Genomic DNA, 21,896 nt, shown 5'->3' with positions numbered 1-21,896 from the left:
ACATCAGAACATGATAAAAACATGTTCTTTTTAGCTCTTTCAAAATAAATGAATAATTAACAATTTGATTAGAAAATAGTTAATTTATAAATCGACCACTGAATTTTAAGGTCAATTTGTAAGTCCTAAAACTTTGAATCAGTCTGATTAGAATGATTCATATTTTCTGATAAAGATCTTAAATTTTAAAGTATGAAAAAAAGCAGTCAATAGAAATTACGATATGATCATAAAAAATTTTCAATATAAATTCAAAGAAACAGCTACAACAGGTGTCTCTCTTATCCAATTTCGGTAAATGTACTATTGCCGGAAGGTCCTGAATTTCCCTATATATTTTCTTGACAAATCAAATTCTTTAATTTAAATCCGTGAGAAGTTAAAAAAATCATAAAAAAGACAAAATAATTTAGCTTTTAATATATTATGTATTAAATAAAACAAAAATGATTTAGTTCAATCCTCATTGTAATGCTATGCCCTTTAGGCCCCAAATAAACTTAGGCCTAACCTTATGGACATGTTTAGCCTGTAAATTGTGGCAGTAAAGGATTAGGTGACGGGAATTAAACAAATAACCTTTTTCAATGATCCTAAGCCCTCAACGTATGAGGCTATTTACACCTCCGCAATAGATTGAAATAAAACTGTTCCTCATTTGGATTTTTGGGACAATTCAGTCTTCCAATGCGGCATTGTCAATGGCCCCAAAGAAACCGTTTAAATTGTCTCCTTAAATTAAGACTGAATTGTCTCAAAAACCAATTTCCGGACAAGCCAATATCAATTTAATGCGGCGGTGCAAGTGGTCCCTTATGATAATTTGAATTAAACAATCATAAACATACTAAATATTCAAGAGGATCAGCCTGAGTCTGTGAGGTCACTTACACCGTCACATTGGATTGAGAATGAACTATCCTACAATCCGATTTTGAGACAAATCAGTTTTAATCAAAGGTGACAATCTAAACGGCTTAATTTAGGCCATTTAGGGTAGAGTCAGTACTTTTTCGCCAGTAAGCCCTTTTTCGCCACTTAAATTAAAATCACATTTTAAGAAAATTATGAGTTCGTGGAACTACGAAATAAGTGTTATTTCGTGACCTCTAGCCAAATGTATCAGAAAACCATATCAGATGCTCCACCGACTAGATTATTTGCAAGTTAATTAAAGAAATTGTCGACAAGGTGAACAGTCACCAAAAAAATATGGAGTTCTTAATAAACTTGTCAACGCTCAGAGAAATTGTTTTGCATTATTTTATGTTTTTGTAGTACAGTATTTGATATTTTTTCACTGAAAATCAATTTGTTATTAACTAAGCTTTCCTCTAATATCATTTTTTAATAATGTTTCCCAAAAAAATAAAGAAATACGGATGTGGTGAAATAGGGCTTACTTTTTTCGGTTGTGTAAGTACTTTTCGCCACTCATTTTTCCAAGCATTTTACAAGTGGCGCTCCTCGGGGAATTTAGTTGAAACAGGCGTAATTTTCAATTGATTTTTGTCGCAAATAAAAAATGTGCAAAAAATTATTCGAAATACTCTAATAATTGTCTAATATCGGTGTTAAATAAGTGTACTTTTGGAAGTCTTCGAAAGCTGCTGTTTCTTAAAAAATCAATTGAAAACAAGTGGCGAAAAAGTACTTACACAGTGGCGAAAAAGTGTTTACAAAGTGGCGAAAAGTACTGAAACATGCATTGTGGCAGGAAATGTACTTTTTCAACCAGATACTCAAAAGTTCACGGAAAGTCTCCTGGTTCAATAGATAGACAATGCTTTAAAGCACTTGTACACAAAATTTCATTTTATTTCGACAAAAATTGTAAGAATTATAAGGGTGTCAAACCTTAATGTGGCGAAAAGTACTTACTCTACCCTATACCTTGGCAAGAGAATAAGACTGAAATGTCCCAAAATCTGATTTCGGGACAATTCATTTTCAGACTGAATTGTTCCAAAATCTGATTTTGGGACAGGTCAATCTCAATTTAATGCCGCGATGTAAATGTCCCCTATGATGGTTTGGGATAAATCTTTACAGCCAAATTAAACATACTAAATATTCAGAAGGACAAGCCTGAGTCTAGAGGTCATTTACATCGTCGCATTGGATTGACTTTGAATTGTCCTAAAATAAGTCTGAAATGTCCCAAAATCTGATTTCGGGACAATTCATTTTGAGACTGAATTGTCCCAAAATCTGATTTTGGGACAGGTCAATCTCAATCTAATGCCGAGGTGTAAATGTCCCCTATGATGGTTTGGGATAAATCTTTACACCCAAATTAAACATGCTAAATATTCAGAAGGACCAGCCTGAGTCTAGAGTTCATTTACATCGTCGCATTGTTTTGAGATTGAGTTGTCCCAAAATTTGATTTTGGGACAATTCAATTTAAATGATCTCAATCCAATGCCGCGGTGTAAATAGCCTCTATTTCATCCCTTATAGTTTTCCTCAGGTTTTATAAATTCTTCTTTTTTTTTTAACAGTAGGATAATTTTTAATTGTATTTTTCTGACAATAGAAAGAGAAGAAAAAACAGAAAGCAAGATTTACCATTTTTGGTAGCCTGGATAGTCAGAAGAACATGATAGAGAGCCAACAAGCATGCCCAGAAGTTTCCTTTGCAGATAGTCTGAGGTAAAAATAGAGAAATAGAGATAAATCAAGAATTGCTACATTGTTCTCTTTAGTCCAAAGTTGAGATCAAACGATGGAAAAACATAAGAGGGAAGAACAAGAGAAAAATTTATTGAAATACTTGCAAATGGAGGCTTCTGTCTTGGCAGAATTAAATACAATGTGTATATTCCCTGAATTGAAACAATCCAACAACAGTATTCCACTTGGGAATTTTAATTATTTCCCTCCTTTTTGACTCATGAAGCCACTTAAAAGGCATACCTTCTTCTTTAAAAAGGGGGGGGGGGGTCAGTGAAAAAGGGTTAATAGTATATAATCGAAGTTGGAAAAGTTAGAAATTGATGGATGCGATGGATGGGATGGGTGTGGAAAGGGTCAACCAGGAAAATGTCTCAAATTTTCTCTGCAAGACGCCGGAAAATTGAGCAACGAAAAGTCACCCCATCTTTTTTTTGGGTACAAGAGAGACCATAAAAAAAGGCGATGAAACAAAAGGCGAAGGACAAAAAAACAGGGGATGACAATTTCACTGTGTTTACATAATAAAATACACATGAAATATTGGCAAGCAACCCCGATTTCCCAGAGTATATGGAATGCCATATAAATACCTTCTACCATTCTCGGTATCGCCCACAAACTTTCCCCTCATCATCTCCTGAAAAAGCGCCCCCCAAGACCCCACAAAAACAGAGGAAAAAAAAAGCACTCCCTCGGAAGTTTCATCTCTCTCACACACACACATACACCATGCACGTATACTTCATCTGACACTGTGGCATGATGGCGGCAGCCATTACATTTCAGCCCATTTACTTTGCTTTTATATACATAGCAAATGGCAATAATTCAGCGATTAAATTGTCATACATTGTTGTAGGAGAAATTGTAGACAACATATCACAAATTTGACGGCCTCTGAATGTTTTTGCGGTGGATTGCAGTGGGTGAAAAATGGTCAAAAGATGTGATCCTGCCAGTAGGCCGTGGAAAATTGTCTCTATAAATGGGGGAAACAGACAGAATTTTACTCACCAAATGTTCTCAATTGCACAAAATCACATCACACCACCACTCAGCGGCTGTTTAGAGATATTTTCTGCAAATTTAATCACACGGCCCGGCACAAATTACCTCAGAAATCGGTCAAAGAATAGACGCACCAACTTTTCCACTGAAAAACTTGAAACGACTGAATCTTTTTCACGACAGCCACGAGGGGGCAGCCATTGTGCGCTTTTTGTTTCACGCAACACACACACAAACACAGAGTGTGCCCCTCGTCGCCATTATCGCCAATTAGCATTTGCTTCTGTGGTGGCGCTAAATTGGTGAAGATAAAAAAAACGTCCCGTCTATTGATGAAATGTGTGGCAATAGTGCTCGAAAATTATGCAATTTATCATCTCCCCAGCACAGTCGGTAGCATGGAAGTATTTTTAGAATCGACGGAATCTCAGGAGCAGGTGATTTCCACACAATTTGTTTACCCCGCAGCGGAAGAGGGCCAAAGGGCAAGGACCCATGTGAGCAGAAAAAGGTAAATTACTTTTATATTTATTACCTTCAATTGGCACTTTTGTGTGCCTGCTGATGAGATTAGAGGATTTGCTTGCTCGGTGTGAATTGTTTTATGGTACCTTCAGTGGGTCAGGTTACCAAATTCTACGAATGCTGCATTTATTGATATTTGAAGAAGACTATGCGATACCGTGATTTCATTGGGAATATCGCATATCCAGGTGATCCAGGATTTCTGTATCTGTATCATATGATATCCTGAAAAATAATCCCCTGAGCATCCTTTGATTACTAAACGACTTTAAGCAAATTCATGAACCATTACGAATTCATGTCCAGGAACATATAGAACCGGTTCTACACCTAATACAATTACAATAATTATCAATTAAGACCATTTTATTAATGAAAAATCATAAAAAATTATTGATAACAAACTCGTTTCCAAATATTAATTCCCGGAGTTTATTCAAAAAGCACATGTTTGTACAGTGCTTCCCCCTTACGGAGCGTAGGATTCCGCTGGTTGTTAGCGATGTGTCCTCCGCGAGTGGCGCTAGTGTCAAGTGAAAAAAGTGAGGTTAGGAAAGTGATAAAAAAGTTGTGTCCAAGAAGCTCATCCGGCGGGTATTTCCTCCCGTCCTGGACTTGCTGGATTGGAAATTTAAATTACCAGCTCTGTCTATCACCTAAAAGACTCATTTTACTCTATCTAAGAGCATGCAAGTGGCAAAAATAGTTGTTATTGAGCCATTCTATGGAGGATCACACAAACAACTTCTGGACACGATATTTGAGGGCATAAATCCAGCTGAATATGACCTCTTTACACTGCCGGCGAAGAAGTGGCACTGGCGTGCAAGGACTAGTGCTCTCTACTTTTCCCAAATTATCCCACTTGTCCACGAATACACCATTCTCTTCACATGGTAAGCCTGATTTAATTCCCTCATCCGCGCAGGGCGTAGTCCTTACTGACATCCCTGCTTCCCATATAGCTCTGTGCTGAATCTGGCCGAATTGCTGGGCATTCGATCGGATCTTGTGAAGTGCAAAAAAATTGTCTATTTCCATGAGAATCAATTGGTCTACCCAATTCGAGAGATCAAAGAACGAGACTGCCAATACGGATTGAATCAGATTATGACCTGGTAAGGGACCAAAAAAGAAATCTTTCACAACTTTCACCACTCAAAAAATAACGATTTCCTTCAGTTTGGCTGCTGATGAAATCATCTTCAATTCCTACTTCAATCGATCATCATTCCTGGACAATATCAATCCCATTCTCAATATTCAGCCAGATCTGAAGTTAAAGTCCATTCGGGAGAAGATTGAACCAAAGTGTGAAGTGATTTATTTTCCAGTGAAATTTCATCGGATGCCCCAGCAGAGGCCACCAAGTGATGAGAGAATTTTACATCTTATCTGGCCACATCGATGGGAACATGACAAGAATCCTCAACTACTCACAGAGACGCTCATTGAACTGAATAAGAGGCAGGTGAATTTTAAAGCGTCTATCCTCGGTGAGAATTTCCAAACGATTCCGGATTGTTTTGAGGATATTCAGACAAAATTGGGTGAAAAACTCATAAATTTTGGGCATCTCGATCGAGAGAAGTACTTCCAGACACTTCTCACTGGAGACATTGTCATCTCAACGGCTGGCCATGAATTCTACGGGGTGTCCATGTAAGTTCTCTTATATGAAATCCTTTTGTGCAAAAGACCTGTGAGAATCCCCTACTAGATATCCTTTATTTAACTTTTTAAGAATAATAATTTTAGGCCACTCCCCTTCCATATTAATTGAGAAAATACGCCACGCCCATTTCACAAACTTTAAGTGAAAAACAGGGAAAACAAAAAACAAAAGAATTTTAAAAAAATACTGAAGGAAATAAACCCAAAGAAGCTTATGGTAGTTGAGATTCTTATTAGGCCACCTTGGAATAACAACTTGCAGTGCTTACAATTTGAATTATTCGGAATACATGTAAGGGGAAGTCTTAAAATTTTACTGCTCGAACTCAAAGAGAGAATAGTTACACAATAAAAAAATGTGTAAAATTTTACTACTATAATAGTGCAAAATCGACCATTTTATTTGTTTAATTTAAAAATGTTTAAAAAATGCACAACATTATGGTAATTTATTGTCACGTGATTGAAAATTACCACTATTATAGTTGAAAAATTTTCAACAATGTTGTTTAATTTGAAAATGTGTAAAATTTTAACACTACAATAGTGTGAAATCGGATAAATTCATTATTTAATTGCGATCTGTGTAAAATTTCTCACTGTTATAATCATAAAAATTTTTCAACAATGTTTCGTGATTTAAAACTGTTTGACAAATTCTAAAAATTACCACTTTTATAGCCTGATTACAGTTTTTCACATTAATATAGTGTGAAAAAATACACAACTTTATGGTATTTTTTGTCACATGATCAAAAATTAACACTGTTATAGTTTGATCATAGTTTTTAACACTATTACTGTGTTATCACACTTGCACATTAAAATTTTAATATGATTCACATTAATTGTCACTGGTGAGAGTCCAAATGTGTAATTTGTGTGTTTGAATCATTTTATATTCAAAATTTGATCTATTTGTTGATAAAAAGGTAGACTTGGCCCGCAAAATTTGATATAAATTGATTTATAGCAATAATGCGAAAAATTAATGCGATTTTCTCATTAATATTTTAATGTGAAAATATTTATGCTTTGGATAAATTTAAACTTATTTTTGCAGGCCAAGTACACTTCTTTATCAATAAATAGAAAAACCCCAAATATTAAGTGACTCAAAGACACAAATAACATATTTGGACGCTCACAAGCGACAATTAATGTGAATCACATTAAAATTTTAATGTGCAAGTGTGATAACGCCGTTATAGTGTGAAACCTTGTGCAAATCAACCAAATTTGTTGAATTTTTAAACAAAATTTGTTGAATTTTGAGACAAAAGTTGTTGAATTTTTAAACTAAAGTTGTGTAAAAATTGTTGAATTTCCAATTAAGACTTATACTCTAGAATGATTAACTAACGGATGGAGCATTTTAATTCAGAAATGGTATATTTTTTTTTAAATTCTTTATAATTTTTAAGTCTTAAATCCCACATAATTAAATATAACACGAAATGGTGGGCACATGTACAGAGAATATATTTTTATTGAATTTAAAGTGTTACTGGTGTTTCAAATAGAAAATTTGTCAGGAAAAATTCGAAAAATTGCGAATTTTACGACTTTTTAATATAGGTTTTAGGAACTGTTATCCTCTTGCAATCATTATAAATTTTGTGCCAATAACATAACATTAGATAAAATTTTCATTTGGTAAAAGTTTTAAAATACTTGCATTTGGTTTTATACTAAAATTAAAAAATCCCTTAAGAAAAAATATACCATACTTTTGTACGGAAAATGTATGAGAATGTTCCGCCCTGCTTATACTTCAGTCGAGATGCTTTTCATTGGGAAAAAGTCATATAGAAAATCAAATATTTATATGCATAATAAGTATATCATAAAGATCCGAGCATCAGATGTAATCATTTCGCATTAGGGGGATCCCGAGTACAGGAAAAACCTATAAAAATGTTTAAAAAGGCAAAAAAATCAAAATCTTCGAAATGAAAAGAAAATTCAACAATAAACAGAATTCAACAATTTCTGAATTTACACATAAAAATTCAACAATTTTTAAATTCAACAATTCCAAATTCAACATCCTGAAATTCAACAACTTTAAATTAAATCTTTATCTCAACAACTTTATCTCAAAAACGACTCCAGCGATTTTTTTTTCATTTTCGGATAATTTTTATATATAGAGTCTTTACGACCAAAAAAAAATTTCGAATTGAATTTTCGAAGGTCAAAGCTCAGCGAAGCACAATTGTAGCGTGCAATTGTAGGAAAAGTTATTACATTTTTAAGAATTCAAGGATTTTGTCTTTCGGAATTTCGGGATTTTGGCTTTCAGAATCTTGATTCTTTCAGGATTTTGGCGTTCGGAATGTTGGCTTTCAGGATTTTGGCCCTTTCTGGGATCTTGGCGTTTCGAATTTTGGTGTTCGGGATTTTGGCTTTTCGGTATTTTGAACTATTCGGGATTTCGACTCTGTCGCGATTTTAATCCAGTCGGGATTTTGGCTTTAAGGATCTTGGCGTTTCGAATTTTGGTGTATGAGATTTTGGTTTTCCGGTATTTTTAACCATTCGGAATTTCGACCCTTTCGCGATTTTAATCCATTAGGGATTTCGACCCATTCGGGATTTAGGTGTTCACACTCTTAGGAAAATTTAGACATCATTACTAATGAATATTAGTTGATCTGGTGATTACTATCAAATTTATTTAAAATAGTACTTATAATCTTAAAACATTTTACTAATAATTAATTTATTAGTAGTGAGAATATAAGGCAATGTTTGCGTGTATAACTCTTTCCGGACCACAACATATCCAGCGAACGAATTTCAGTAAAACTCACTTTATTGTAAGTCTTAGTGGTCAAATATGATACTTTTGTAGAAAAAGAATTTTCTCCGCCTCTGGGAAATTGGAAAACTCATTTGAACTCTCGTCCCCAAAACAACGAAAAGGAGACAATTTGACCATTTTGACAATTTTACATTTGATCTCTAGATTTTTGCGGACGAGAGTGCCCATAAAGTTTGAACAAGTTTTTTTGAAAATTTAAGAAAAAAATATTTTTCGAATTTATGCAATCTGTAATTGCTAGTTATCATACTTATTGACCCCAAGAGGTTTTTCTTTATTCTGGTCTAGAAATATCAAAAAAGTCACAATATCTGCAAGGAAGCAGAAAATCGAAAATCCACGATTTTTGACCAAGAATATCTTAGCTCAGGAGTTAATTGGGATTCTGCAAAAAATATCCTAGATTTGGACATCCTTATAGTTTGTCCACAAGAATCGGATTTTTATCCATTCTAAATAGTCCAAAAAAATTAAATTTTTTAATGGGTACCCAGTGTCCCAAAGGAGACGAAAGAGTTATCCTTATTATAAAATTGAGGTTAAGAGGATCGTCAAGGAAAAAAAAGCTCCAGATTCAAGCTCTCGCGGAGCTACTCAAAGCATCCGTGATGTCCCCTGGTGGTGAAAAGAGTCATCACCCGCCATCAGCTGTCTCGTTTTTTCTACTGTTTTTTGTTCACGCTCATCGTCTGTCTATTTTTCTCCGAAGCGCTCCGCAGACCCAGAGCACACAAAAAACTCATTGAAAAGGTTGAAAACCCAAAGGCAGATTTTTAGCCTTGCGATGCATTATGAGATTTTGTGAAGGAAAGAAAAAATGAGACATGCATGTTTTACGCATATCTTTGTCTCTAAAAATTGATAAAAAAAATTAAATTTTCAAGTGACAAAATTTCTATTTTTATTTTCTTCATAGTCCAAAATTTCTATTTCTTCAAAAAGGACACGTGCATTTGACACATTTGAAAGATAGGGGGAAACAGGTTTGTTTTTTGGCCTTTTTTTGGTACGGGAAAGTCAAACTAATAAATAATTAACATGACCTTTATTTTTCCTCCATTCTTTCCAAAAACTATGTTCTTCTTGGGAATCTTTAAAAACGCATCCTGCGATTTTTTTATTTTTAAATATGTTTTAGAGGCCGACTCGGTGATAATTTCATATAAGAAAATACTGTTGAATCAAAGATTTTTCAAGGTCAAAGGTTAAAAATGCTCTATAGAGAGCGTATTTTTAAACCGAATAGGGTGACATTTGGTATAGTTCCAAAGGTCATGCAATTTTTTACAATTCTGAAAAGGGTATATTTTTTTATGAATCCATATAATAAACCAGTTATGAAACTATAACTAATTTTAATCTGAAGTCCAATTGTAGTATTGTTAGCAAATTGCACAATCACAGTAAAAACTTTTGGACACTGACCAAAATATTGGTAAAAATTTTCTTTAGAACAATTTATTACAGAACAAATATGTACCTAAAAAAGATATTTATTCGTTCCAATATTTTTTTTTCTTTACGGTTTTGTTAAGAATAGTGACAATTGTGTAAAAGTTTTCTTTTAGAACCGTTTCGATACGGTGGAATACCTACAAATTTCAGTAGATTTCGTTTTATACAAATTTGATCTGTGAGTTGGAATAGAATTTTGTTGCGCTCTACTGTTTTGTTCCCACTGTCAGGAACAAATTTGTAGATTTTTTTTATAAAAATACTATCCCTACATTTATAACATATTCGTTTCAAAAATTTTCGGTATCCGTGGACGATTTAATTTTTGGAACAAAAATCGTTACTAATATGGGGAATCCTTTTGCCTCTCTTAAAAAGTACAAATTTGTTGCTAAAAGTCGGAACCAAATCGTCAGTTGCCTCAGAAACTGTGCTAACTGCATCTGCTTTGTGTCTGTATTCATTGCAAACGCCACGCAGCGATGCGTTGCTTACAACGAATGCTGACACAAAGCAAATGCAGTTAGCACAGTTGCTGAGGCAACCGACGAAATATAGACATTTTGTTCCAATTATCGGGAACAAATTAATGCAATTTAAAAGATCTCGTCCGTTTCGTCTAACAGTTAAGGTCTATAGTTAGGGTGCCAGTGCTGGTAGCAGGAGGAGAAAAATCTCGCCAATCTCGAATTAAAAAAAAGTGAAACCGTAAATATTATAGCTTGAAAAATGCCACAAATTTAACGTCCTTCTTGCTGCGATGGTGACTTTCGGAACAAATTAGTTACTAATATTGAAAATCTTTTTGTTACTCCTTGAGGGTACAAACTGGTTTATTATATGGATTCATAAAAAATTATACCCTTTTCAGAATTGTAAGAAATTGCATAATCATTGGAACTATACCAAATGTCACCCTATTCGGTTTAAAAATACGCTCTCTAGAGCATTTTTAACCTTTGACCTTGAAAAATCTTTGATTCAACAGTATTTTCTTATATGAAATTATCACCGAGTCGGCCTCTAAAACATATTTAAAAATAAAAAAATCGCAGGATGCGTTTTTAAAGATTCCCAAGAAGAACATGGTTTTTGGAAAGAATGGAGGAAAAATAAAGGTCATGTTAATTACCGTCGTTGCGGGTGACTTTGCACTCGGGGGGTGACTGCACTCTGCTGTTCGTGAGACTTTGAACAATTCTAACACTTATTGATAGTCTTCGCCGATCCGGTCTATCATGTCAAAGTATAAAGGGATATGTTAAGTACCAAGTAAGGTACAATGATCCTCAAAAGGATTCTTGTAGTTTCTGTAATAGTCAATGAAATCCTAGTATAGGTATTTTGTCAAAAAACTACTCCGCGAAAAAGTTATCTGAAGATGCAATTCCAAAACCGATTTCAGAGAAGTAAATTGCCCAAATCTATTCTAAATTTATCGGGCTAGAATAATCCACTTCGATTTTGTTCATTATTTTTATTAAAATACTTTTTTCACTATAGTCTTCCTAAGAACGCATGATTTATGTTATAAAATTGCATTTAATGGACTTTCTTAAGCTTTATTATATAAGTATTTGGTTAAAAATTATCCAGTTTTTTGATAATTTAAGATAAAATGACCGAGATCTGCAAGATGATGTAGTCGCCATCTTGGTTTGACGTTTCTGTCCGCCATTTTGAATAACTGTCAAAACAAAAATCTCATCCGATTGAGCTGAAATTTTAGTATATTCTAGCTGATGTCAAAACCTTTTCAGAACATATATAACATCCGACCTATGTCAAGCGATTGTCTGGATACTGGGGCTCTAAGTTCAAAATTTTGACATTTTCATGAAAACAGAACTACGGAGGGCTTCTTTTATCGAAACCATCACTAAAAAGACAGTACTATCGTTAGGCGGTGAGATCCAAATAACAAACAAAAAGAAAAGTAATGTTTTTCTTTATAACAGTATATTATTTGAAGATCTGAAAAACTGTTTTTGCAAAGATGAAAAAATAAAAATAAATAAATAAATGCACTTTCCATTTATTTTTTTTATTATGTAAGAGTAAATAAATATAAAAAATAAAAGCCTCAACCATTTTTAATGGTTACTGAGGCATTTCGTTTAGGTTTTAAAATTAAGGATTAGAAAATAAAGATCGCCAAAATAAGAATATTCCAAAATTTTAAAATTTAAGCCTCTGTATCTAGGTAAATACTTGACGTAGACTGAAACATAGATACGTTCTGAAAAGGTCTTGACATCAGCTACAACATACTAAAATTTCAACCCAATCGGACCAGTTTTAGGTTTTGACAGTTATTCAAAATGGCGGACAGAAACGTCAAATCAAAATGGCGATCATGTCATCTTGTAGATCTCGTGCATCTTACCCTTAGATGTCAAGATCTTCATTGTCGTTTATTATCAGAAATTCTTGATTTTTTAGTATTTATTAAAAAGTGCAAAGTCACCCGCACCTTATCCCCAGTGCAAGCCTTTTTTCTTGATTTTTTTAAACATAGTAAAATTTTATAAAATTAATGCTAGTAGCACAAAATCCATTCATTAACAACTGAATACAAATAATTTTGCTCAAAAACCCCCCTCCCTTCACTTTAACTATCCACTTTTAGAGAGCAAAGTTGAAAAACAGCGAAAAAACGTGCAAAGTCACCCGCTACGACGGTATTTATTAGTTTGACCTGCCAAGATTGTAAAGTTTTTAAATTACGAATCGTAAGGGTTAGGGGAAAGAACTGTCCTTTCGAACGTTCATGCCTGCGAATAGCGTGATTTTTCTTTTATTTTTCCTAAGAGACTTATAAGTAATTATCACATAATCATAAATATTGATGATAAGCTAACTAATATTTAATAGAAATGTGTATAAGTCTCATACGAAAAATAAAAGAAAATTCCCATTATTCCAAGGCATGAACATTCGAAAGGAGAGTACTTTCCCGTACCAAAAAAGGCCAAAAAATAAACCTGTTTCCCCCTATCTTTTAAATGTGCCAAATGCACGTGTTCTTTGAAGAAATAGAAATTTTGGAAAATGAAGAAAATAAAAATAGAAATTTTGTCATTTGAAAATTTAATTTTTTTTTATCAATTTTTAGAGACAAAGATATACACAAAAGTTCCATTTCAAAATCGGGTTTTCTATTGTAATCTCGAAATCATGTTATGCTTTTTCGCTACTTTTAGGTTTATTTTGTAACTTCGCGGATCGCGGTGTGTTCGTGGATTTTAGTGGGCCGCGGAATTTTTCGTGTATTTGCGTGGATCGCGGTGTTGCTCCCGGATTTTCTCGGATCGCGGAATCGTTCACGAATTTTCGCGAACCGCGAAATTTCTCGCAGATCGCGGAATCTTTTGCGGACCGAAGAATTTCTGACGGATTTACGCAGCCGGCAGAATTTATTGTGGATTTTCCCGGACCGTGGATTTTTTCGCGGATTTTTGAAGATCGCAGTATTACTCGCGGATTGCGGAATAGTTTCTGAGCCATTTTGGCATTAAAGTTTTACATGTATTTTTGTGCATTTCTGACAATCGAATTTGCACTTTTCAATTTTCAACGACCTCGAGTTGCACGCATTTTGAGGTTTCCTGTAATAAATCTCAGCTAGCATAAGGTCATCTGGACTTCGATTTTGCCCCCAATTCGAATTTGCAATGAAAGAATCACACATAGCATAAGCCCATTTAGGCTTATCACTGACTTTTTTCTTCTCCGAGAAAAATTATATCCGCATATTATGTAGTCACCGATATTAGCTGGTTTTGTGAAATGCCCATGACGATTGACGATTCATAATTTTTACGATTTTCTACAATTTTTTGAAACAACGAGACTGATCGTGAAAATCATAAAAATTCGCTCAGCTGTAATTCATAAGATTTCTCACACAGGGGATGAGTTTTGTTGTTTTGTATTCTTTTTTCTTCTCCGCCTGATCGCAAAAAACTGCAGGCGTGCTGAAGGTCAGAGAGAAAAGGAAAGACATGGTGAAAAATGCGACGCGTAATCTTGTGGCGAATTGCTGAACAATTTTGAGTAGAATTTCTCGGAAGCTCGGAAAGCTATCAAAAGCTCATGAAAATTTCCAATTTGGAGCATGTTGTTTAAAATTTAATTGCAAAAAAACTATTAGGAGTTTCTCCAATTCTAATGTACCATTTGAAAGCTAATGAAATGTAGATTGGTACAAAAATAATTATTAATTCGGAAAAAATGATATTCTCGGTACAAAGATGCAATGAAAAGTGTCATTTTTTGGACAATTTTCAATTGAAAAATACTTGGAAAATTTGTATGAAAAGTGAAAGAAGTGAAACAGGCATTTTGTAGAGCATGTCTTTAGGAACAAAATTAAAAAAAAAATATACCTCTCTATCTTTCATATTATAGGAGATAATGCAGCTTCTTTGTGGCATGTTTTAGGAGTATACGAATGTTTGGAAAATTATATTACGAAAGCAAAACAGTTTTTAAAAAAAATAAAACAGGGAATTCAAAGATAATATAAAAAACTACCCTCAGTTAAATTTTCAAGGAAATATCTCAAAAATTGTAAGACTTGATACACTTTTAATTTTGGGTTTTTGTATGGAGACGCCATTTTCTGGCTTTTCGATCCTCTTAAGCTAAATTACATTATGATATGGCGCAGTTCTACTTAAACATAGGAGAAAAAATCCCAATTTCAATGGTGCCCCACTTTCAAACGTGCCCCACTTCACATAGCGTAACATAATCCGATTTTGACAGCTGATCGTTTTCGAAATTATGGATGATGAAAGCATCTACGCTGAAAATATGAGATCGATCAGCTTCTATTAACAAAAACGCAGCATGACAATAGCTGTGATTATAAAAGGAATATTTAAATCAAGAAATAATTTACTTCCATTATTGACTATTTTACTAAATATTTTGTACGGGGCGTGGTTTATTTTTTATACACAAAACATCTAAAGGGGCGTGGCTAAAAATTATTTTTGGGATGAGTTTTATGTCAAATTATTTTGTATTCGGTATTTCACAAAATAATTTGTGTATAATTTAGGCTGGAAGCCACATATTGCGGATGCATGCCCATTGCACCCAACAAACTAGTCTATCCGGAAATCTATCCAAAGGAGAATCTCTACAATACATCCAATCAACTGATAAAGATGTTGTACAATTGGTGCAGGAATCCCGAACTCTTCCAGAGGCAGAGAGACAAATTTTTCGAGATGTTTTCATTTGAGAAATATTCTTCTGTGCAATTGATACCAAAGTTCTATGACAAATTCAAGCCACTCGGTACCAAATAGTCAACGAAGTGGATGAATATCTATCAGCGGGACCATTTCTGCTTCCAGTAATTAAAAAAAAAATAACCATTAGCAGAGATAAAATTGTCAAATTTGTTTATTGTAAAAAAAATAATGAAAGAGGCAATAGCAATTTATTAATCAATTTAAAATTCTTTTCTCAAAACACCTGCGACTACAGAAGACACAATCTGCCAGGATATTCCTATCGGCATTTGATGTGATACATTTGTAGCGAAGTTGGACGGCAGAACATTTTTCGTAGATTTTTGCATCGAAGCAGGGATTTCCGCAAGAACAGACCGGAGTTCCGTCCAGGAGATCAGCTACAATCCACGGGACTGTGTGCCACTGAAGGGTTGGATGGGACGATGGATGAGCATAAGGGATGCTGTGGAAGAAATCCAAAGGGGAAATTAAGAAGTTACCAAAGAAAAGCCAGTGATAAGCCTAGATCAGCTTATAGAGGTGTGATTCCTTCGTTGCAAATTCGGATTATGGCAAACTTGAACGATATTTATACATAAATAATGCAAATTTCGTTTAAATTGTATGTAACTTATTATCGTTATTAATAAGGAAAATTGGATGAGAAATGCATAAAAGCGTCTGAAAATCTTTAAAGTTGATTATCTCGGAAACTATGAGAGATAGAGGCCTCAAATTTTACGTCCATGTAGAGCCTCTTTCAGGCTTGATATGTGCAAAATTTCACTTGAAAATTAAGAAAATTGGATGAGAAATGCATAAAAGCGTCTGAAAATCTTTAAAGTCGATTATCTTGGAAACTATGAAAGATAGAGGCCTCAACTTTACATTAATTGAGAACCTCTGTCAGCGACCCGAGAAAATCCGAGAAAAAAATCACGCCCTGTGAAAATCAGCGAAACAATTCGCGCCCCGCGAATATCCGCGAAAAATTACGCGCCCCGCGAATATCCGCGAAAAAATTCGCACCTCGCGAAAATTCGCGAAAAAATACGCGACCCGCGAAACTCCGCGAAAAACTACGCGCCCCGCGAAAATTCGCGGAAAAATTTGCACCCCGCGAAAATACGTGAGAAAATTCGCGCCCCGCGAAAATTCGCGTAAAAATACGCGACCCGCGAAACTCCGTGAAAATTACGCGCCCCGCGAATATCTGCGAAAAAATTCGCGCCCCGCGAAAATACGCGAAAAAATTCGCACCCCGCGAAAATACGCGACCCGCAAAAATTCGCGAAAAAATTCGCGGCCCGAGAAAATTTGCGAAAAAATACGCGACCCGCGAAACTCCGCGAAAAATTACGCGCCCCGCGAATATCCGCGAAAAAATTCGCACCTCGCGAAAATTCGCGAAAAAATACGCGACCCGCGAAACTCCGCGAAAAACTACGCGCCCCGCGAAAATTCGCCGAAAAATTTGCACCCCGCGAAAATACGTGAGAAAATTCGCGCCCCGCGAAAATTCGCGTAAAAATACGCGACCCGCGAAACTCCGTGAAAATTACGCGCCCCGCGAATATCTGCGAAAAAATTCGCGCCCCGCGAAAATACGCGAAAAAATTCGCACCCCGCGAAAATACGCGACCCGCAAAAATTCGCGAAAAAATTCGCGGCCCGAGAAAATTTGCGAAAAAATACGCGACCCGCGAAACTCCGCGAAAAATTACGCGCCCCGCGAATATCCGCGAAAAAATTCGCACCTCGCGAAAATTCGCGAAAAAATACGCGACCCGCGAAACTCCGCGAAAATTACGCGCCCCGCGAATATCTGCGAAAAAATACGCGACCCGCGAAACTCCGCGAAAAACTACGCGCCCCGCGAAAATTCGCGGAAAAATTTGCACCCCGCGAAAATACGTGAGAAAATTCGCGCCCCGCGAAAATTCGCGTAAAAATACGCGACCCGCGAAACTCCGTGAAAATTACGCGCCCCGCGAATATCTGCGAAAAAATTCGCGCCCCGCGAAAATACGCGAAAAAATTCGCACCCCGCGAAAATACGCGACCCGCGAAACTACGCGCCCCGCAAAAATTCGCGAAAAAATACGCGACCCGCGAAACTCCGCGAAAAATTACGCGCCCCGCGAATATCCGCGAAAAAAATCGCGAAAAATTACGCGCCCCGCGAATATTCGCGAAAAAATACGCGACCCGCGAAACTTCATGAAAAATTACGCGCCCCGCGAATATCTGCGAAAAAATTTGCGCTCCGCGAGAAATCGTGAAAAAATACTCGACCCGCGAAAAATTTCACGCCCTGCGAAAATCCGCGAAAAATTCGTGCCCCGTAAAAATCAGCGAGAAAATTCGCGCCCCGCGAAAATCAGCGAAAAAATTCGCGCCCCGAGAAAGTTTGCGAAAAAATACGCGACCCGCGAAAAATTACGCGCCCCGCGAAAATCCGCGAAAAAATTCGCACCTCGCGAAGATCCGCGAAAGACATCGCGGACCGTGAATTGTATATCGTCAGTTAAATCAGCATTTGTCGTAACTTCCTTTTGACAACTTTTCATGAGACGAAATTTTCAGTTCAATATTATTTTTCTTAAAAATGAGCCCCGAATGCGATACTTTTGAGTCAAAATAATGAAAGTGGCACTAATAAACTGTAAGTTAACTCGAGAAAATCTTTATAAAATTATTTAAAAGCTGCAATATTGAGAAATATGTTAGAAGAAACACAATAATATTTTATCGTAACTTACATCGTTTATAAAGCCGTAACTTCCAATGTATGGAGATTCTGGAAGTTACGACAATTTTCGAAAATGTATTATATTAATTTGAATTATTCTAGTGATAATAAGCGCCTTTATTTGACTAAATTAGTCAATAATACTGTTATCCCTGTCCCTAAAAGCTTTTATTTCATAAGTTTTATTGAATAAATTTTGTGCGCCACGTCGCTTGTTTTGTTTTGAATTAATGACAGATAGGTAGGGATTTTCTCACTTTTTTCTCGCAAATATTGAATTAAATTGATTTCATGTTACACTATTCGCACTGTCTTTCGATATTTGGAAGAGTTTGTGAACGTTTTATTGAGAAATATTGTAATTTTGCTGCAAATTATAAGCCACGCAAGTAAGCAAAAGAAGATACGGTAAATGCTGATTATTGAAAATTTTGTATGAAAATTTGTCGTAACTTCCCCAAAAATGGAAGTTACGACAAATTCTGATAAATTTTTCTTAATTAAGGGCACTTACAATAATTTTTGTTTAAAATAATTTTTATTGGACTTATAAAAGTTTGTTTTTCTCATTTGCGTTTAATAAACAAAATTACGCTGATTCCAAATATGTATATATCTCAAAATCGCAAAAATTAAGTTACGATAAATGCTGATTTAACTGACGATATGCTACCTTACAAATCGTCGAATATAGACTCACTATGTAGAGAGGGAGAGAGAGAGAAAGGGAGAGAGAGAGAAAGGGAGAGTGAGAGAGTGCTATGGGAAAAGCTTGTCCGACGGCGCTTCTCCCGCTTTTTTTCCCGCCTAATAGCAAATTTTCTTAAAATTGAAATCTTCAAAATGAAATATCTCGAGAACCGCTAGACTAATGTCCTTAATTTTTTTTTAAATTAGTTTAAATTTTCTGGACTACAAGATAAACATAAAAAATTCAAAATCGCATGCTTAGATTTCGAGATAAACTACAAAACGTGATTTATAACCGGTTTAGAACCGGTTTTTCGAAAAACTAATAGCACAGAAATCGTCGTACGCGCACGTAGATATATTAAAAAAAAAGAATTATGAAGATATCTGTATCCAAACCAGAGATATTGCGTATTACGGACGGCCGGACGGCAGCCGGACCCGAAATTGCCGGCTTATGATTTTCGGCATCAGGGATGTTCAAAACATATACCCTGTGAATTTCAGCTCGATCGGAGCACTTTGAGAGAATCCGAGGATTACAATAGGTTTGATTAGAAGGAATCATACCTAACTGTTCCTTGAATTCCTTTACCTTTGTCTGACCACAACTCGTGCAGCTATTTCAAAAAGGCAAATTCTGGGCTGGAAACTAAATTCATGTTGAGGAATGTCATCTGTATGATGTGGGAAGTCATTCTGGGAGATGTTGATGTGATCAAAGGAGAGCATTTCAAGGGTGTTTGGAAGAGATTCCAGCTCATTCCTCTCCATACTGAGAGATTTTAGGGTGCGCAAATTGCGAATGGCAAAAGGAATTCTTCTGATACTGTTAAAATCGAGATTGAGATCATTCAGTTTCTGGAGTTTAGTAAGATTTAGCGGGAAGCTCTTCAGCTGGAAAGAAAATCTTTAATAAGATCATCTTCTTGCAGGATCACAATTTTCACTTACATAATTATTAGATAAATCCAGAGTGACGAGGGATTTCGTCACACCCATTCCTTCAAGCCACTTCCAGTCACATCCCTTTATTTCGCTTCCTAACACATTCCCGGACAAATTGACATCTATAAGATGCAATTCTCCAAAAGGCTTGGGAATCTCTGTGATTGAATTGTCGCTTAAATTGAGATGTGTGAGATGCTTCAGGTACAAAATTTGTGAATCCATGCGACTTCTCTCCAATCCAATTATCTGGAGTTAGAAATTTCTCATAAATACCAAAAATTTAAGCTTCCGGAAATCCTATGACGTAATATTACCTCGAGATGAGTGAGTGTTTTGGGGAATCCCTTGATAGGATAATCTGATCGCTTGGCTATTGATAGTTTGGTAGCAGGATGGGATTTAGTGGTTAATGGTGTGACACTCAATGAGCTCAGTCTCAATTTCTCTCGATCCTGGATGTCTCCTTTGAGAGCTACATTGAGCGATCGGAGAAAATTTTTCAGCACAATGACGTCTTTGCTGCGAATTTGGAGGTCTACCTCTGGACTTATTAAGGATAGGGTAAATTTACCCTCTTCCACGAATCTCGAGAATACTTGTTTGAGATTATCCGTAAGCTGATAGCGTGTTCCAGTTTTGCTTCTAGCTGTGAAGAGAATAACAAATAACTTGGCATCAGACTTTCCTCCGGGAGGATGAAATCCAAGGGCTAATGTTGACTTGGCACTCTTGTACGATGAACTGGGATGCTGACGGTTGTGTACAACAACATCACAAAGTATTTTCATGGCTTTAAATTCACTCAAAACTCTTAAAAACTGAGAAATTGAAGAACACGATAAAAGCAAAACAAAAACAGCTGATCGCTGAGTTGATTTGGGGAAGGAGAAAATTGAGGTTAGAATATTTCCCGCGCTTAAAAATTTGAAATTTCTTCTTGTAACTGTCTGAAGCACGTCTTTCGTTCATTAGAAAATAGGGGAAAAGAGGGCAATGCTCCAAGGAGTTTAATAAAAACTGGAAAAAATAAATTTACCCAAAAAATCGATTTTTCTACAAAATTCGAGACAAAATTCAATTTTCCATACCAATTTGTGTATGAAATATTTCTTTCGAATGATAACAAATTATCGGTCAAATATAGATTCATAATCGAATAGAATTGTATCAATCTTATACCGGATTCCAAGACCTTTCCAATGAATCCTAACTTTGTAGAATTGGTTTAAAAAGACGCTCTCTTGGAGCTTTTTAATTTTTGATTTTGGGAAATCGTATTTAGATGCTGTCTACACACTAGGAAAATTATTGAAATAATAACATTTCAAAGTGACATTGAAATACAACTTCCATATTGAAGAGAATATTGAAATTAATACTTCAATATTTGCCTACACACTGAACAAATTGACTTAAATATTAAAACTTCAATATTACAACTTATTAAAATACCATTTTAGTTAAAGATTCAGTTCCTTTCAAACATAGATAAACTCTTGGAATTAGCATGTTTAAGAACAGGAAGACATCTCAGAACATCATCATAGATAGGACCAGAGATTCTGTTCTATATCCTGCCCAATTCTTCCCAGAGACCCCGTCTTTGTCAGGACTTCTCCCCTAGTTCCTCTAGAAAATCCCAGATCTTCTGGGATTTTGTTGTATCTTTTGTCAAATACGTCCGGAATATTCATGGTGGTCAAAAGATTTCTCCTGGTTCCTCCAGGAAATCACAGATCTTCTGGGATTTTCTCTTGGATTTTGTCAAGAACACCCAAAATACGCAAGTTGGTCAGAAGATTTCTACTGGTTCCTCCAGGAAATCACAGATCTTCTGGGATTTTCTTTTCTATTTTGTCAAGAACACCCAAAATACGCAAGTTGGTCAAAAGATTTCTCCTGGTTCCTCCAGGAAATCACAGATCTTCTGGGATTTTCTTTTCTATTTTGTCAAGAACACCCAAAATACCCAAGTTGGTCAGAAGATTTCTCCTTGAGTATTTCGGATGTTCTTGACAAAATACAGAAGAAAATCCAAGAAGATCTGTGATTTCATGGAGGAGCCACTAGAAATCTTCTTAACAAT

General features: G+C 35.5%; 3 protein-coding genes across 8 annotated transcripts in view; 1 reads left to right on the top strand and 2 right to left on the bottom strand.

Moving 5' to 3' along the window:
* The window catches only part of LOC129800444 (lysine-specific demethylase 3B-like), a 132,580-nt gene extending 128,720 nt beyond the window's left edge, over nucleotides 1–3,860 (bottom strand). For 3 of the 6 annotated variants that reach the window (XM_055844822.1, XM_055844840.1, XM_055844860.1), the window contains exons 1-2: nucleotides 3,694–3,860; nucleotides 2,572–2,650 (exon numbers count right to left, since the gene is read on the bottom strand). The gene's annotated coding sequence lies outside the window, so the exon portion shown is untranslated. The remainder of the gene's footprint in view (nucleotides 1–2,571; nucleotides 2,651–3,693) is intronic. The other 3 variants (XM_055844813.1, XM_055844832.1, XM_055844849.1) reach the window with 1 other exon arrangement.
* An 877-nt stretch (nucleotides 3,861–4,737) lies between these two features.
* On the top strand, nucleotides 4,738–15,634 carry LOC129800434 (glycosyltransferase-like domain-containing protein 1-like). Its single transcript, XM_055844803.1, has 4 exons — nucleotides 4,738–5,108; nucleotides 5,178–5,330; nucleotides 5,395–5,874; nucleotides 15,237–15,634. The coding sequence occupies exons 1-4, from the start codon at nucleotides 4,900–4,902 to the stop codon at nucleotides 15,487–15,489; spliced, it is 1,095 nt and encodes a 364-aa protein (XP_055700778.1). The 5' UTR covers nucleotides 4,738–4,899; the 3' UTR covers nucleotides 15,490–15,634.
* LOC129800430 (leucine-rich repeat protein 1) lies at nucleotides 15,605–20,712 on the bottom strand. The gene is made up of 4 exons (XM_055844789.1): nucleotides 20,125–20,712; nucleotides 19,814–20,056; nucleotides 19,455–19,756; nucleotides 15,605–15,880 (listed from the first exon to the last, which is right to left on the bottom strand). The coding sequence occupies exons 1-4, from the start codon at nucleotides 20,596–20,598 to the stop codon at nucleotides 15,631–15,633; spliced, it is 1,269 nt and encodes a 422-aa protein (XP_055700764.1). The 5' UTR covers nucleotides 20,599–20,712; the 3' UTR covers nucleotides 15,605–15,630.
* Nucleotides 20,713–21,896: the final 1,184 nt, after the last annotated feature.

This window comes from Phlebotomus papatasi, chromosome 1 (assembly GCF_024763615.1).
Source record: "Phlebotomus papatasi isolate M1 chromosome 1, Ppap_2.1, whole genome shotgun sequence".
NCBI classification, from domain to species: Eukaryota; Metazoa; Arthropoda; class Insecta; order Diptera; family Psychodidae; genus Phlebotomus; species Phlebotomus papatasi.
The sequence above is the reverse complement of the archived record's forward strand: the minus strand, read 5'-3'. Positions and strand labels throughout refer to the sequence as shown.

Bases quoted from the DNA above. Each gene is read 5' to 3' on its own strand.
- LOC129800434 (XM_055844803.1), top strand. From the start codon at position 4,900: ATGCAAGTGGCAAAAATAGTTGTTATTGAGCCATTCTATGGAGGATCA. The intron at 5,109-5,177 runs GTAAGCCTGATT...CTTCCCATATAG, and splicing joins TACACCATTCTCTTCACATG to CTCTGTGCTGAATCTGGCCG. The intron at 5,331-5,394 runs GTAAGGGACCAA...GATTTCCTTCAG, and splicing joins TTGAATCAGATTATGACCTG to TTTGGCTGCTGATGAAATCA.
- LOC129800430 (XM_055844789.1), bottom strand. From the start codon at position 20,598: ATGAAAATACTTTGTGATGTTGTTGTACACAACCGTCAGCATCCCAGT. The intron at 20,057-20,124 runs GTAATATTACGT...TTCTAACTCCAG, and splicing joins AAACACTCACTCATCTCGAG to ATAATTGGATTGGAGAGAAG. The intron at 15,881-19,454 runs GTAAAGGAATTC...TTTCTTCCACAG, and splicing joins CGAGTTGTGGTCAGACAAAG to CATCCCTTATGCTCATCCAT.